At 43.6% G+C, this 18,335-nt stretch overlaps 1 protein-coding gene across 1 annotated transcript in view; it reads right to left on the bottom strand.

Annotated features, from left to right (window-relative positions):
• Positions 1-18,335, bottom strand: part of taf1 (TAF1 RNA polymerase II, TATA box binding protein (TBP)-associated factor) — a 100,168-nt gene that overhangs the window by 67,699 nt on the left and 14,134 nt on the right. Inside the window, exons 5-13 of the mRNA XM_067997051.1 lie at positions 17,368-17,484; positions 16,630-16,749; positions 15,775-16,103; positions 11,847-12,062; positions 9,538-9,774; positions 6,172-6,403; positions 5,694-5,813; positions 3,765-3,932; positions 194-321 (exon numbers count right to left, since the gene is read on the bottom strand). Of these exons, the coding sequence (XP_067853152.1) occupies positions 194-321; positions 3,765-3,932; positions 5,694-5,813; positions 6,172-6,403; positions 9,538-9,774; positions 11,847-12,062; positions 15,775-16,103; positions 16,630-16,749; positions 17,368-17,484 (1,667 nt within the window). The remainder of the gene's footprint in view (positions 1-193; positions 322-3,764; positions 3,933-5,693; positions 5,814-6,171; positions 6,404-9,537; positions 9,775-11,846; positions 12,063-15,774; positions 16,104-16,629; positions 16,750-17,367; positions 17,485-18,335) is intronic.

The raw sequence follows: 18,335 nt of genomic DNA, 5'->3' as shown, positions 1-18,335 counted from the left end.
ATAGGTGAAGCTACAAAAGTCTCACAAAAGGATCTAAAAACTGATGCAATGAGTCCTAAATTTGAGTTTTGCTGTGACCTCACAGCCTGATATTGCACAATAACAGTCTTTGAAAACTAGCATCAACAGAAATCATTACTTCATTACATCGTCTCTCATCTGTATGGAAACTTTTACCTCTATCCTTACTGACCTGTTGCGGCTCGTCCTTGATGACACCAGTTTTTCCTAACAGGATCCGACTCTTCCGAGCTGATGATTCTTTCTTATTCTCCTTGGAAGGAGAGTTAGATGTCATCTCCTCTTTCTCATCAGGAATTTCTGGAATAAAGCAGAGCAGGCATGAATGCCTACCTAATAGCTGACTTCAATACCAATCTGAGTAAACTATGCAACAAAATATTGCATAATGAAACAGAACTCATCATGTTGTCCACTGCTGATCCCAGGCTTTGCATAGAACAGAAAGCTATTACTAACATTAATCAGTCAATGACAGCTACAGTTCTTAAATGAACCATAAAGTTGAAGTGTTAAATGAAAAGATGCTTTTACATACTACTCCTATAATTCAGAAAGAATGAACTTAGATTTATATAGACCTCAGGATATCCCAAAGCATTTCACAGCCAATGAAGTATATTTGAAGTGTCGTCACTGTAGTAATGTAGGGATACGCAGCAGTCAATTTGCACACAGCAAGGTCCCAAAACAACAACCAGATAAATGACCAATTAAACTGTTTTAGTGATGTTGGTTGAAGGATAAATGTTAGCCAGGATGCAGGGAGAACGCCACTGCTGCTCTTCGGATACTGCGATAGAATATTTTACCTCCACCTGAGAGGGTGGTCGGAACCTTGGTTTAACATCTCATCTGAAAGACACCTCCAACAGTACAGCACACTTTCAGTAATACACTGGAGTGTCAACCTATATTATGTGCTCAAGTCCTGGAATGGGACTTGAACCTACAACCTTCTGACTCAGAGGGGAGTGTGCTTCCACTAAGCCCAGGCTGACACCTTAATTTAAAACAGAACTGTACATGACAGATTATTTTTTTTAATCCAACATTTTTCCTTTTTCCAATGCCTTGTAGCAGTAACAGCAAAACCTACAAACGGACAATAATGATCTCCCAATGAGTTATATGATTCAGTCAATACAAACAGTAGCTATTTAGTCTGCAACAAAATATGAAGGCTAAACAAAACATCCTATGCCTTAATGCAACTGTGTCCTTAATGAACAAATATTTTCTGCGATTCAGACATTTATATTGATCTGCTGTCACCAATAACTGATGTGTAATAAACAAGGCAATGCCTGAGCTATCCTAATGCAATGTTCACCCAATTTCCAAATTTCTCAAAACTGCTTGTACTTGAACATTCTTGCACAGGCTTGTCTTTTAAGAACTGTTACCTCTGTAATCAGTCAATCCACATAGGGCTATTAGGGTTTTAGAGGGGCTTTCAGGTCGTAACAGTCAAGTTTTTCAACATGAGAACATTAGTTAGAAGCCAATACCAACCCCATGCCACCCAGTATTCACACTGGAAGGAATGGATTTTTTCCTCCAATTTTCTCCTTTGCTGACTAATGTTTTCAGTGTTGTCAGCGGCCTTCTGTTATCACATCCAAAGGCCCATACCTCATGTATTAGTTTAAATAGTGAATGTCAGCACGCTATTTGACAATGAGGGGATCACAGCTGAGCCGGATCATAAAGAAAAGAAAGAACTTACATTTATATAGCGCCTTTCACAACCCCAGGATGTCCCAAAGCGCTTTACAACCAATGAAGTACTTTTTTGAAGTGTAGTCACTATTGTCATGACCCCAAATGTTGATGGTGGGAACTTGGCAATGGTGGTGCCGACGAAGGTTAGAACGAGGAGGTAGTTGGGCTTTCTCTTGCTGGAAGTTGTGATTACACCTATGTAGCATATATGTTACCTGCCACTTGTCAGCCCAAGCCTGGATACAGTCCAAGTCCTGCTCTAAGCTGGCATGGGCTGCTTGATGACTGGAGGGGTTGTGAATGCAGCTAAACACTGTAGAATCGTCAGCAAAGAACGTCACTCCTGACCTTATCGTGGAGGGAAGATTACTGATGAAGAAGCTGGAGATGGTTGGGCCAAGGACGCTGGCCTGAGGAACTCCTGCAGCTATGTCCTGCACTGCGATAATTGGCCTCCACAACCACAACAATCTTCCTGGGAGTCAGGTATAACTCCAGCCACTGGAAGGTTTTTCTTTTAACCCCCATTGATATCAGTTTTGCTAGAGGTCCTTGGTGCCATACTTGGTCAAATGTTGCCACTCTCAATTACCATCTGGCTTCAGCTCTTGAATCCAAATCTGGATCATCTACTCTGGATTTTCAGCTGAAGATGTTTGCAAACATTTCAGCCTTGTGTCGTATGTTGGGCCCCACCATGGCTATGGATGGGGATGCTCTCAGAACCTGCTCCTCCCATTGGTTGCCTGACTGTCCACCACCATTCTCAAATAGATGTGGCAAGACAACAGAGCTGCACAAGAGCCTCACTAGACAGTCCTAGTCAGATCACAAACTCTCAGCTCTGTGAATTACAGGGTTATCACAGCTTGCCTAGCTCTCTAGGATATAGCACCTCAGTGCCTGGACCACTGTCCTCATTATAAATTTCATTTCTCTTTGAAACTGTTCTTATGAAGATGAATGAAGTGAAAGGTGCTCAATGCCTTTTTTGTTCCTTTTTTTTTAAAACAGTGATTGTTCTCCCACATCATTCCATCTCCAACCGAGAGCAGGCAGGCATTCTGTCTAACCGTCTTTCAATGTAGTCCTAAGGAAGCTGTTGGGAAGTGTGCGACACTGGCCAATGTTGGATCATCTTTTGAGAAATGTCTGAGCTCATCAGAGCTTCCCCTAATGGCGTGGCTCAGACAGGGAGATCAGTGCACGGAATCATGGGTGTAACTTGTATAATAACGCATGACACTGCAACAGCACATCAGTCACTTAACAAGTACCAAATAAAACTTCACTTTCCCTTACTCCAAAAGATTAACTTTTCAATCTAATTTTATATAGCTCAGCCTTAAATAATCATATCTTTTTCTGCTGCTCTCTACTTTCAGAAGCCATACAAAATCAACCTCACTGTCAGCCATGATTGACCACTGTCTCTGACAGACACTGAAAAAAAATCACCCACATCATGGCTTCCCAACATTTCAGAGCGGTGATGGGTTGATACTTTGGGTTCTAACCTGTACAGTACTCTAAGTCAGAAGGTTATGGGTTCAAGTCCCACTCCAGAGACTTGAGCACATAGTGCAGGCTGACACTCCAGATCAGTACTGAGGGAGTGCTGCACTGTCGAGATGCCATCTTTCGGATGAGACTCTTAGGTGGACGTAAAAAGGACACATGGCATTATTCAAGGAAGAGCAGGGGAGTTTGCCCCGGTGTCCTGACCAATATCTATCCCTCAACCAACATCACTAAAACAGATTATCTAGTCATTATCACATTGCTGCTTGTGGGATCTTGCTGAGCGCAAATTGGCTGCCGCATTTCCTACATTACAACAATGACGACACTTCAAAAGTACTTCATTGGTTGTAAAGCACTTTGGGACATCCTGAGGTCATGAAAGGCGTGATATAAATGCAAGTCTTTCTTTCTTTCTGAATCTCTTACAGTTTGGAGGGCTTAAATGATTTTTAGACTTTCTTGTTCTGCTGTAAAGTGCCTCTTGTAGGACATACCAAGAATTATGTTTTCATCATTAGGATCAAGGGTCAGCACAGGCGGTTCCAGGATCTTGTCCATGGCTTGGTCATCCCAGATGATATTATCTTCCCATCTTCCATACACCAGTTCCTCATTATCAATAGGGAAGATGGAATACCAAGTCTTATCATCTTCTTGGGAGGCTAGTGAGGGAATGAGACAGATTATCTTCAGCAAATATGAGGAATTTTAACAAGCTGCCTTTGTGGCTTCATCCACTACTGATTAACAGAACACAGCAATCTTTTCACTTTAAAAATGTCAAGTTAAAACATTTTACAAAATAACACATACAACACAGAATACTGTTCTGTAATTTTTCTTTTAACTGATTTCTGATTCAGTGAAGAAATTAAAAATCATAATTTTTTTCATTTTAACCGGTGGAGCAGGCTCAAGGGCGGTATGGCCTACTCCTGCTCCGATTTCTTATGTAACCTATGCTGAAATATTTTGGTGCATGTTTCTGCTCACTGAATTTTGTTTTTATTCATTCTTGGGATGTGGGCATTGTTGGCAAGGCCGGCATTTATTGCCCATCCCTAATTGCCCTTGAGAAAGTAGCGGTGAGCCACCTTCTTCAACCGCTGCAATTCGTGCAGTGAAGGTGCTACCGCAATGCTGTTAAGTAGGGAGTTCCAGGATTTTGACCCAGCAACAATGAAGGAATGGTAACATATGTCCAAGTAAGGATGGTGTATGACTTAGAAAGGAACTTGGAGGTGATGGTGTTCCCATTCATCATAAGCCCTTGTCCCTCAAAGTGGTGGAGGATACGCGTTTGGGAGGTGCTGCCAAAGAAGCCACGGCACGCAACATCCGTGGTGAATGTTTAACCTTGTGGATGAGATGTCGATCAAGGGGACTGCTTTGTCCTGGATGGTGTTGCGTTTCTTGAGTGTTGTTGGAGCTAACACCCATCCAAGCAAGTGGACAGCATTCCATCCTTGTGCCTTATAGATTTGGAGAAGCTTTGGGGAGTCAGGAGGTGACCCACTCACCACAGAATACCCAACTTTTGACCTGCTCTCATAGCCACGGCGTTTATGTGGCCAGTCCAGTTCGGTTTCGAGTAACACCTAGGATGTTGATGGTGGGGGACTCAGCAATGGTAATGCCATTGAATGTCAGGGGAAGATGGTTTTACCCTCTCTTGTTGGAGATGGTCATTACCTGGCACTTACGTGGCATGAATGTTACTTGCCACTTATCAGCCCAAGCCTGGATGTTGTCCAGATCTTGCTGAATGCGGGCATAGACTGCTTTGTTATCTGAGTAATTATGAATGGAGCTGAACACTGTGTAATCATCAACAAGCAGCCCCACGTCTGACGTTATGAAGCAGGAAAGGTCATTGATGAAGCAGCTGAAGCTAGCTGGGCCAAGGAACCTGCCCTGAGGAACTCCTGCAATTTCATTAGAAGTGAATTTTTTTTACATTTATCACGAAGAAACAATGAAGGTAAAAATCTTCATAAGTTACCCCTTCTCCAACCCACTACTACCCCCCACTTAGTATAATACACACCATTTCCCTGACTTGCTTCTACCTTCAACCCAGTAATAATTATGCACCCCTTCCCCAACCTGCTCCTAGCCCTGCCTACAGTATAACATACACTCCTTCCCCAGTCCACTATTACTCATTCCCCCCAAAGTATAACACACCTCCTTTCTTCAGCCCTCCACTCCACGAGTAACACTTAGCCTATCCAGCCTGCTATAACTCCTCTGCATCCAGTATAATATATACACTCTTCCTCGCCCCTACCCTCAGAACGACACACACCCTTTGCCTGTCTGCTGCTACCTACCCTTCCCTTTATAACACACACCCATTCCCAGCCCACTATTCCTTCCTCACCCCCAATAAAACACATGCACTATTTGCTGGGGTGGCATACCGTGCTGCTCTGGTGCATGTTTGTCCTTCCCTTTGGCTGGGATTGGAGGACCTGGCACTGTTTTCTGAACTGGAGCAGGAGGCACAGGATTCGACAACCAAGAAGTGCCACGATTGAGCCCTTAACAGAAAACAAATGAAAGTGCATGAAATGATGTTGGAAAAAAAATTGTTACTAGAGATGGAGACAGTGTCAACAAGAAGAAATATACAACTAACAAATAACCAAAAGTAAAGAAATAATGCATGAATGTTGCTGGCTTTTCTCTGGCCTGGAAACAGTTGTTTTTTTTGTTACTGACTGGCTAGTAATGATTCTACTCCTGTCCATTTTATATGAAGAACATGATAGCTGTGAAATGTAAAGGAAACAAAAAAAAGGATTGCTTTCTGCAAATCCAGCCTATGTACCTGCGTGTGTCTGCTGGTAAAGAGCTCTAAACCACCAAGAATTAGCAGAATGGGACAAACATTCATACCTTGCTGTGCATTGTACGCTGTGGCGTTTCGAGTCATGCTGGATGGTAACCACCCTGCTAGGCTGGCTCGCTGGGATTTTGTGGTCTTATGTTTGACATCCTCTCCATTCCAAATAATGTCCTCCTCCCAGGGCAGTTGAGTGACCATGAGAAAATGCTCATCCAGAAGAGCCTCCATTTCACTCTGAAACTCCTTCTCATCAGTTGACTTCTCCATCTCCTCAGAAGGCTCCTAAAATCATACACATACATATTTACAAACAATGTCATCACTAGCAGCAACATCAAATGGAGTGCTCTACTAGGAGAGGCACTTCTATAATAAAACATGGCAATAAAGAAGAAAGAAGTTGCATTTATATAAAGTCTTTCATGCCCTCAGGACATCCCAAAGTGCTTGATGGCCAATGAATTATTTTTAAAGTGCAATTTTGTTTTTGCTCACAGCAAAATCCCACAAAGAATGAAGAGATAAATGACTAGTTAATCTGTTTTTGTGGTGTTGACTGATCAATGAATGTTGGCCAGGACACCAGGACAACCCTCTGCTTTTCTTTGAAGTCCGGGGAAGGGAGGCCCAAGGTCTCCTTGTGAGGCCAAGCAAGAAGCAGATACACTTAAATGCTTTAAGGGGCGAACATAACGACAGGAACTGGCTGGTGATGGGGAAAGTGTGATGGGAATACTTGGGAATGCAAAAGGGGCTGCAGACAGGTTGGGGGAGGAGACTGACAAATGGGAACACTAGTTTATTTGAATTACCATTAAACTGTCAGTCTCAATGAGAAGTGCTCAAAATGGTTTGTGATGGAAATAAGCCTTGAGCAGAGGCCTTAAAAGGGCGACCTAGCTAAACATCAACACTGTGCTTCAGACCCCGGACTGCCCATAAACTATGGCACAGAAGATCTGGTGGTAATGTTTTTAAAAATTCAAATCAAGTTGTTAGTTTTCATTATTATTGGTTTTCACAATAAACATGTTTGAAAGTGGCAAATTAACATACCTGTTTCTGATATATAAGGAAATAGGATTTGGAAGAAAATCTCAGCTTTTAACTATGGCATGAGTAGTCAACTAAAAACATGAAAAGCAATTCCCTGAAAACTGAAAATGTTTCCGCTTGGAAAATGCATGTAACATCTTCAAATCTAATTATCCATATTTCCGATTGGGAGCATGTTATAAAGTAAAATTGGAAAAATGGATAGAACATATTTCCTAATACAGAACATTGTTGAAATAAATGAAAACTAATCTTGCTGCACTTTTGATTTGGGGGCAAGAGTAGTCCAGCAAAACCAAATGAATAGGAAAGAATAAAATTGGGAAACCACTGACAAGTACTGCCAGAACACAACTTGGGAAATTTTGGGGGAAAAGGCATTGTGACTGGAATTGAAACTGGCTTTCATATCACTCTCCAAGTTCCAGGATCAAATCCAACTTAAAGGTCCTGTTACAACCTTCAAGATTCACAAAATTCACAGATCCCCCAAAAACTCGGAGAAAAACCATAAAGAAAAGGACTTTGGACTCTTTTCTAACCATTTCAGGTTGACTCTCACATGCGCCGCACCAGGAAGCATCAGCCAGGGAAAAGTACTTTTTGAGGAATCCACGTCCTTTAAGGGACTCGCTTCCTCGTAGGGGCGACTGTAAGAATTCTGGGAATTCACCTTTTCCCTGAGTATGGAAAAACTTTGGCCATTGACCAAAATCCTAAGATGGAAGGATAGGTGAGAGGTCACCAGACGAATTCAACAACACACAGTGGAATGTGGGAGAATTACTGCTTCAGACATGTCTCTGTTTTAATGCAAAACCTACAGCAGGTGGTCAACACTCAGCACTAATTCGAAAGGCAATAGGCCATTGAAAGAGGTAACTGCTCCAGACATGGTGGGGCCATGCCTTTGTTTTAAAGCAAAACCCATCAACACCTAGGACGTTGGACACAAAAGGAAGCCTTGTGTGACAAGCTCTAAAAATTGGAATTAACAATGACCCATCGGGAGAAGCAATTGCAACATGATGAGGGACCATCAAAAAGCCATCAAAGATTCTTAAGGACTTTGTAAGAACTGTTTAAACAGATATGAAGTGTTTTTTTAAAAAAAGTGACGAGGACCATTGTAAGAGAGGGATATAGAAATGGAAACTCGAAACCTCTCTCGCTCTCTCTTTCTGACTCTTGCTTGCGCTGGTGTTCTGCTTCTCTTGTTCTGCCTGTCTCTGGAAGGAAGAGCAGCTTCCAGCGAACAACAAGGCGAGGGGGCAACAGGAAAGCAGTTCGACAGGGAAGGTCAGCAGCTCTAGAAGCAGGCCGACACACAAGAAACCACCAGAGCAACAGCCCCAGTGACCATCAGACACCTCCCGGCAACAAGGGCCTTACGAAACAACCAACCGAATATTGCCACCAACCAACCGGGTAATATTGGGCCACCGCGACCAAAGAAAACCAACTCGGGAGAAAACCGAAGATCCGCAAAGTTTCCACTCTACAATCTATTTCTGACTTACCTCTGGGTGAATTACGGTCAAGGATTCGTTTGGTGAGCATTATCTCTGGCCCTTTAGAGTCCAACTTAGCTAGTACAGTGGGATTGGGAGGGGTGAGGTATCTTTCTACTGTAATTTCCCTCGTGTGTACCGAAGTGTTCCCCATTTTATTAGTGTTAAGATTGTTGTGTTGTATTTTCTCTCTTGAATAAAAGGTTGAAGTTTCTTGCACCAAAACCAGTTGTCTGCTGCACTTTGTCACAACCCCCAAATAAGTCCAAGGTCTAGAACCTACACAACCCAAGACCCAGGTTCAAATACAACTCCGATAATATGCAAGTTTGCTAGTGGCAACAAAGCTCTTCAGTAAAAGGAGTGCACTTGAGCCTTTTAGTGAGAGAACATGCAGCTCCTAACAGTGTATAGTCGTTCAGAATGTGTTTAAATCTGGATTTATTCTGCATTCTTGGAAAATTCAAACTAGTCTGAATCGAGGGTGAGGAGAATTTCACATCTCAAGGCTTTAGCGTGGTCAGTAGTCTCCTGACTTAGACTGCCACTTTTATATTAATGCATGTCCCCAGGGCACAGTAGTATAAATACAGCTAACGATAAATGGATTACAACAGTTATGCAGCAACAAGCAGCCACTGCCTCCTGATAATTACAGGTCCAGGTGAACATTCTCTGAAGAGTTTTAGGGCTAGATTTCCAGCTAGTGACTAATAGGTGGAAAATCTAGCTTATTCCTAAGTAAAGACACAGAAACCACCGTTAGCCCAGAGCAAGTGGCAGATACAACGGCACTCAGCCCATTTGACCAGCCCATAGAATTTTTCTCCATAAGTCTGCTTTACTCACCTGTACCTCTACCAGGCAGGTTACCTCATCTTCCTGCGTCTCTTCTTCCTCTATTGTTTCCTTCAGTTTGAAGCCGTAATCAAATCCCTCTCCATCCTCTGGCACCCCCAGCATATCATACCAGAGCTGTGCGGGCCCGTAGCGCCATTCCGCAACTTTCGGTTTCATGTCCATTATATTATCAGTGTCACCAGTGGATTGAGAGAATTTGGACTCCACAGGAGCCATCATCGTAATCTGAAAGTAGTAAGGACATAAAATAGCAAAATAGCTTATACTGTCTGGTTAATAAATAACTCAAAACAGACTTCTACTTAACTATTAGCAACGCTCAAATAAACAGAGAAATTTTGCACTTTAATTAGTGCAAGATCCTTCGAGCACCTCACCTTGTTCCACCCCATTAAAATCCTCATTGTCCATTGCCCTGCCACCCCCCACCTCAAGTTTCTCGCCAAGATATCCTCCTCCATTCCCTCTTCAGCCTCAGTACTTAGTGACTCCTAATCCTCTGTGATTTTAATCTCCATCTCAGCTCCCCCTGCCTTCTCTCCTCTGAATTTACTGCCCTCCTATCTTCCCTAAACTTCTCCCTCCACATAAATTCTTCGACCCATATTCATGGACACCCACTAAACCTTGCCATCTCAAGTGACCTCTCTACTGCCTTTGTCTCGATCAATGACAAGGCCATCTCTGAACACTTCCTTGTATCCCTCATCACCCACATCCCCCTAACATGGAACTCCTTATCTAACAGCACTGTGGGAGTATCTTCACCACATTGACTGCAGAGATTCAAGAAAATGACCCACCACCCCTTCTCAAGGGCAACTAGGGATGGCCTTACTCGCGATAACCATATCCTGAGAATGAATTTTTTTCAAAAAACCTTCCAAACCCATCCAGCCCCACTTTCTCTACATTTATCCCTAGTAAAAAAAACTCTTCCCCAGTCATTTACAATTTCAAACTCCCAACTGCCTAGCCTTTAGCCTTCTATTCACTGTAACACTTTGGCAGCTGTCAAGCTGCTCAAAAACTCTCTCTGCTTTTGATGCCCTTGTCCCCAGCAAAACCATAACTTTCTCCCATCCTGGTCATTCTCCTGGTATGGCCCCCATATTTGCTCCACAAAGTCCAAGGGACGCAGACTTGAGCATATCTGACATACAACTGGTTTAGCCATCCATTACCAGGCATGGTTTCACCATATCAAGCACTCATTCTCCTCTGGCAAAATCAGCCACTACTCCAAGATCGTACTGGAGAGTAAAAATGACGTCAGCTTCTTTTCTCCACTACGAACAATCTCCTTAAGTCCCTGCCCCTTCCACCCTCACCTCCAACAAGTACAAGGAGCTCACGGAGATTGTCACTAAGATTGAGCTGCCTCTGCTGATTCACCCCTTCCCCTTCCCACCAAACGAAACCTAACCCAAGCTGCCCCCAGCCCTAGCCCTAAGCCCTAAGCCCACAATTCTCTAATTTCTCTTCCATCTCCCCTCATGCCCTCCCCAAGCTCATCACATCCAAGAGATCCACCTCCTACTCTCTTGATCCTATTCCCACTGAACTGCTGACCACCCAATGTCGCTTCCTGGTCCTCATGCTAGCTGGCATTGTAAATTGGACCAGCTCCTCAGCTACTGTCCCCATTCCTTTCAAAATTACTGTTGTTGCCCTGCTCCTCAAAAAACCCATTCTCAACCGCTCTGTTCTTGAAAACTAGAACTAGAAGTGCCATCTTTCGAATGAGTCTATTAGAAGAGCCGGGGAGTTCTCCCAGTGTCCTGACCAACATTTACGCCTCAACCAACAAAACTAAAGGAGATTAAATGGTAAATTATCTCACTGCTGTTTGTGGCGTATTGGCTGCTGCATTTCCCTACATTACAACAGTGACTAGATTTTTTTTAAAAAAAGTACTTCATTGGCTTTGGAACATTCTCAAGTCGAGAAAGGTACAATATAAATTCTAGTTTATTTGTTCCTTTGATTCCACTTGTGGGAATTGCCTGGTAGCCACTGCTGTGATAGCCACACAGTTCAGGCGGGCAACTCAGAGACATATGGTAGGGAGGGATGAGATGCTGAACATGTATCTCACACTGCTCACCACCAGGTGCTGTGTGTGATGCTCCACTAGGCTCTCATGAACAGTTAAATGTTTTATCTAATTCAGATTTACATTTAGGATGTCAATTATATAACATTATACAGGTATAGAGCAACAATAAATTATACTTTTCTAACTTCCTGTCTCTCACCCATTCCATCTATTCCTCCACACTTTGCGCATTACACACCTCATCATCAGAGAGGCACTGTTCAGGTAGTGGGGGTGCAGCATAATGATACTCCCAGCCAGATTTTTGTTCCTTTGCCGTCTCTTCTCCCTCTCCTTCTTGTATGGGGGCCTCAGGTTGTGGCTCCCGGTGCTTCTTTTTTCGTTTCCTCCTAGCACTTCGCCAAACTGACGGGATATTCTTTCCAGGTCCAAACAGACGCAAAAAACGCAACACCTGCGAGGTAAGGAAATTAAAAGTACGAATCATCCATTGCAATCTTACCTAACCATGACAACCAGGGCTCCAAGGAGGTGGAGATCAGAAGACATCATCTGAAAATTTGGCAATTTGCTGAAGGAACTGTAGCTACTGAAAATATTCACCATAATCCAGTAAGGAAACACACCGTACTACCTTGTATTCCCAGATAGCAACACATCAAGGGGTTGCCAGAAAATCACAAGCTAAAATGGTCTACATCATCCAATACTGGGTTCCACATGTGATATTCGGCAAAAAGAGGAACAAAGGGAAGACATTAGTCAACAGCCAGACTAAGCTGCTGAAAGCAAAGAGCTGCTGCACAGCCACTGGGTGGTCACACTGATTCACAAACATCAGTTTGCAATACTGCCTAATATTATAATCACACTTTAAAATAAAAATCAGATATTTACAGTGCCATCTATAGGCTTAATGTATTGGCAGTATCCATTATATGACACTTTCATAATGGTTTTCTCCATAGACAGGCCCTGACATAGGAAGTTTTGATCAATTTTAAAATGGAAAGTTTAGATCCAATCAGCATTTTTTTCTATTTAGAAATAGATTACAGCAAAAGCAGATCTCCCATGGCATTGGTCATGTTGGTGAGAGCATACGTTGCTCATGGTGAGTGGGACCATATGTTGTTTTATAAGTAACGCATAATATATAATCAGGACCTCTAATTTACGGTGACGAAGTGAAACTGCATTTTTATTGCAAAGTATTATGGGAGTGTTAGTGGTATTTTTGGGTTCAAATTGTGTGATTATGTTCATAATTTTTTGTAAATTGTAAATTTGTGGTCTTCACGTTTATATATTTGTTCAGCTACATACTCAATTGTATGTTTTAGCTGATTAGACGTTAGGTGGTTCTTTTCTTCCCCCCCAGAGGATAATAGACCTTTGAAACAATTTGCCAGCTTGTGCAGTGAATACCGACTCTGCAAATCTTCAGAAGAAAGTTGGATTGGTTCCTGGCTGGGGCGGAGATCATGGGCGCTAAATTGGGCCGTGTAGCGCCCGTTGTTTCGGCACTACACGGCCTCTCCGACATCCAAGATGGCGTCTTGGATGCGCACGCACGTTTCCTGCATTACGTGCGCCAGACGACAACTTGGCACAGGAGTTTGCGCAGGCACAGATAAAGAACGCTGGAATCATGTAAAGTAGGAAGAAAATGGCTTCAATCAGTGTGCAACGCTGATTTAAAGTGATACATAGCATTTTGGGACTTAACGCTCAACTCAATGCACAATCTTAACCTCGGTCTGAACGTGTCTTAGAGTGCCTGGAGGATCCCCCCACCGGTGTTATTTGAAGGGACCATGCAGGATTTACAGGTTGGTGGCTGGATTATTGCCTCTGGCTGCTGAGACATTTGTAACTGTTTTTGGGGGTCTCCTCGACTTCAATACTGGGACGCGGGGACATAGCCTAACATTTAGAGCCAGGACATACAGGAGTGAAGTTAGGAAATGCTTCGACACACAAAAGGTGGGAGACGTTTGGAACGCTCTTCTGCAGACGGCAGTTGATGCTAGCTCACTTGTGAATGTTAAATCTGACATTGATAGATTTCTGGGAACCAAGGGTATTAAGGGATATGGGGCTAAGATGGGTATATGGAGTTAGGTCAGAGGTCAACCATGATCTCACTGAATGGTGGAACAGGCTTGAGGGGCTAAATGCCACTGCCACTTGCTGGCTCTTGATATGCGCCACCTTCTCCTACAAGAAAGCGGGACGTGTGCCTGGGTGATGTGCCTATCATGGCTGAATAGCTGCCAGTGTATGTGGCCTGTGAGTTGTGGGTGAGCAGCTTGAAACAGTGGTAATGTGTAAGGGTGACAGGAAGCATCTGATTGGAAGAGTTAAGTACTGAAGCAAAGAGTTTATTGGTATGTGGGAGATGTGGTGCGTGGCGCAGTTGGTAGCAGACGGCACTTGACAGTTGACCTCACTCACCTTGACCATTCATGTCAAAGCATTGAACTTCTTCCTGCACTGCATCCACGTTCAAGATGCTGTGCGTCTGGCATTGACTTCGTCCCCCGCTGCCTCCCACTGTCTTTTGAGTATATTGAGTATATGTTTGAAAGGCCTCTTGCCGCCGCCCCCCCCAGCGGATATAGGATGTCCCTCCTTCCATCCACCTCTTGCACTAGAGACCTTGGGTGTATCAGCAGAGAACCTTGGTGCATGCACTCTCACATGGTACCTGGTACCAACTCAGGTCGGCAGATTGGTGAGGTCTGGCATGCAGATTGGAGGATGTGGGATTTAGTAGTGCGCAACCTTTATTCAATGTTTTAACGTAATTCATCAGTGTGTAAACACAGGGATGGGATCTGCATCTGCGTCTTACGTGTCCAATGTCTGATCTCTGTTCAGACTCCATGCAGACAGTAGACTGTTATTTTCAGCAAATAACAGGTACAAGCTACCTTTAAGAGATTTCTAAGAAACATCCTCCCTTTAAGAGATGGAGCTCCCTCTGGTGGTGGAAAGTGCAAATTGCATTGATTCCACGTGCAAGGCCGGGAAAGGAACGCCGATTGCAGGTAAGTACTCCCTTGCGTCTTGCCTGCCCAGGGTCCATCAGGCGCGGGGTGTTAGCGCATCACGCTACCATCACTCAGAACGGACCCTTATCCAATTCTTCCCCCCATGTAAAAGGTAGGTGAAATTCTTGGCAATTCTCAGTGTACTCTCCTGGACTAGTTTTCGATCACTTTATGGGATCGGAGAGGAATTTTCCAGATTTTTCTCCTAATTGGCTGTGGGTTTTTATCCGTTTTTTTGCCTCTCCCAGGAGGTTATGTGGTTGCTGGTGGGTAGCGTGTGTCTAATGATAATGTTTCATGCATCACAACTGTGTGGTGCAGGCTTGATGGACTCGTTGGTCTTTTCCTGTCCATCATTTTTGTAACTTTATTTTTAAAGTCCAGGATAAATGTGTTGATAGGAAAGATGTCCCTGGTAAATAGGGGATGTGTAGCAATACGGGTCAGTGGGTGAGGGGGAAGGGTCATGTGGTTTGGTAGCATTGGGAGAATCAGAGGTTCTGATTCTCCCAATGTGGGAAGAGGTGGTGGGAGTCTGGAAGTAGTGGAAGAGGGATACTTGGAGTCTGGGAGTGGTGTGTTGAGAGGGTAAAAGTGGGAGCGATTTGCTGGGATGCAGCAGTAGTGGGAGCGCTGAGATAGCAGCGGTGTGGTGTGGGAATATTTGTAAGGAATGGCTGGGTTTGGGAGTCACACAGAGGATCCCAGGGGTCAGAACTGTGGGGTGGAGTTGTGGGATCTGAGAGTACTGGAAAAGGGGGTGGGGACCCAGGGTCTAGCAGCACTGGGAGATGGATGGTGGAGTTCTGGAGCAGTTGATTGGTTACTGCGATCTGGGATCATTAGGGAGGGAGTTGCCATGACGTGAGACTACTGGGAGAGGGGTGCTGGTCTGGAATCATTGGTGGCATATAAACATACATATATGTGTATATTTAGTGCGCGCATATTTGTACACAAACCCTCTCCCAGTAGTCCCACACCCAGCCACTTACATTCCTAATGATCCCAGGCCACAGATATATACCCACACACATATATTTACACATACACTTTCATTCCTCTACGTAATTCATTCCATATGCTATCCAAATGAACCCAGTTTCTCACCTGTCCTGGCCGAAATTCTGGGAAGAGTTCTGTGACATTGGGCAATTGCTTGGTTGAATCTCGCTGCATGATACCCGCCAGTGGCAATGTGAGTTTATCCTCCTTCTGAGATTCATTCTGTCTTGATCGTGGAATGTGCCGGTCTGTCTCAGACTCTGAATCGGAGGAGCTGCTAAATTCAACCTTCTCTGAGGAGGATGAAGGGGCAATTATGGATGGTAAAATGATCCCATCGTTCTCATCGGCTGTCGAACGAGGGAAAAGGGCATCAGCAGCACGAGATCCTCCAGCGGTGCTGGAATTGAGCACTGCTGAATTTACTCCATTTGCTGCAGGAAGAAAAACAAAATAAGAGTTACAAAAATAGCAAATTTCAGTCTCTGTACCACAGTCTTGTAGTCAGGAGCATACATTGTAAGATCCCACTGAGACAGCTCACACTACAACTTGCTCCCGCTCAGTGGGGGAATTTCTATTACACACAGTGCTCTTGTATACCGACTACTCTTAAGTTTGTACTTATGTTAATAAAAGAAGATTTTCCATGTAATAGGAACTACAACAAGTTGAAGTTAATCAGGTTTTCTTTGGCTTAAACTGATGATAATCCTGCATACAGAGCTTGCAATTCATGACTGTTGGGAGTTCCAGTCAACTGGATGAAATTGTGGTGTCGACAGCTATCTAGATTGTTATACCAATATATCTCAGCACTGCTACAATTACTGGTCCATAGACAATGCACACCGATTCCATATTCAAGGAGGTTAATGTCCCAACTCAAAAGAGTACTGCATCAGTATTTCTTTCTCTCTATATCTCTCTCTATTTAATAGACCATTCACTTGAACTCACCACTTGATTCCTGTGAAGCTGCCTCTTCCTTACTTAGTGGTGGAGGTGGTGGTGGGGGAGGCATGAGCTTTGAGTCCACATCCTCACTGTCAGCATCATAATCATCGTCGTCATTGTCTTCTGCAGCCAGCGAGATAGATCATTTAGTATACTGTTTCCACTATGTGGAGGCAGGCCTTGTTTATTAAAAGGGTTATTATGTGCTTTAAATTAAGTCAAACTAAGGCCTTTCTAAACTCCCCAGAATACTTAGCATCAACTTTAGAAATTGAGATTTTTATAATAAAAATATTTTCTACTCTCCTGCAATACTAAAGCCCAGCAAGTTAGAGTTCTGATTCCAAAAGCATGGCAATGATGAGGAGAAATCAATAACAATAACCTGAAAAATGCAAAATGATTGAAAATTAGGCATCACAGATCCCTGCGCTCCTACCTAAACCCACTAAGTGCTTTTTCTTACACAAGCCCACCAGGTCTGTTCCTAACAGCGAGCCCACCAGCTCCTTTTCCCGTACCTGAGTCCATAACACATGCCTTTCATTCTGTTTTCTCTATATTGAATCAGCTGTTTATCACAGGCCTGCTGTGATAATAGTGGCAAGTTTACTATCTTAATTTTTCAGTATTATCAGCATAATCATTGCCAATAACTCCTAAAAGGTCAGACTTAACCATGCATCCACGCATTAGCTAGAACAGTTAACTCATTAATATACACAGAATAATCCTATTTACCCAGTTTCCTTAGTGGTTGAAGACTTCCCATCACCTGACGGTACCTGCGGGTCTCATCCTCTGCTACCTCATTGATATCCGAGTAATCAATGGCATCATCTTTACTCTGAATCCAGCCTATATAGAGCAGGATAATCATTAATCAGATCAGATAAGTGCTGCCCAGACTGACAACAACTACTTGCATTTATATAGAACCTTTAACGTAGTAAAGCGTCCCAAGGCGCTTCACAGAAGCGTTACCAAACAAAATTTGACTGAGACACAACACACAACAGCGCTGGGTCTGTTTGTAGCTCTTCAGGAAAAGAATGAGGACTGGGTGAGAAGCATCATCTTGTATTTATGTAGAGCCAAAGCATTTCACAGAAGCGAAAGGAAAAAATGGACGCCAAGCCAAAGGAGGAGAGATTAGGAGGGGTGACCAAAAGTGGTGGGTTTTAAGGAAAGTCTTAAAGGAGGACAGGGAAATTAAGCAGCACGGCTGAAGGCATATATGTCAATGGCAGGGGTACGGGGTGGGGCGGGGGGGAGATGGCGGAAGATGTACAACAGGCCTGAGCCAGAGGAACAGAGAGGTTAGCCAGGAGAGCATTAGAGTAATTGAATCTGGAGGTGACAAAGGCTTCAGCAGCAGTTGGGCTGAGGTCTGGGCGAAGGCAGGTGATGTTACAGAGATGGAAATAGGCAGTCTTTGTGATGAAGAGGGAAACAGAACTGGAAACATTTCCATTTGAATGGGTAACAACTTTGAATCCAAGAAACTTAGTAGAAATGGCCACCCTATTAAAAATCTACACATTTGATTGGAACAGCAACTTGCATTTATATAACACCTTTTATGTAGAAAACAACATCCCAAAGCACTTCACATTTGCTAAACAAAAGAGAGGTTATGAGGGATGACCAAAGGCATGGTCAAAGAGGTGGGTTTTAAGGAGGACCTTAAAAGAGAGGGAGGTGGAGAG

The sequence above is a fragment of the Heptranchias perlo genome, chromosome 15 (genome assembly GCF_035084215.1).
Source record: "Heptranchias perlo isolate sHepPer1 chromosome 15, sHepPer1.hap1, whole genome shotgun sequence".
Classification (NCBI taxonomy): Eukaryota; Metazoa; Chordata; class Chondrichthyes; order Hexanchiformes; family Hexanchidae; genus Heptranchias; species Heptranchias perlo.
Note: the sequence above shows the minus strand (reverse complement) of the source record. Positions and strands in the feature narration are given on the sequence as shown.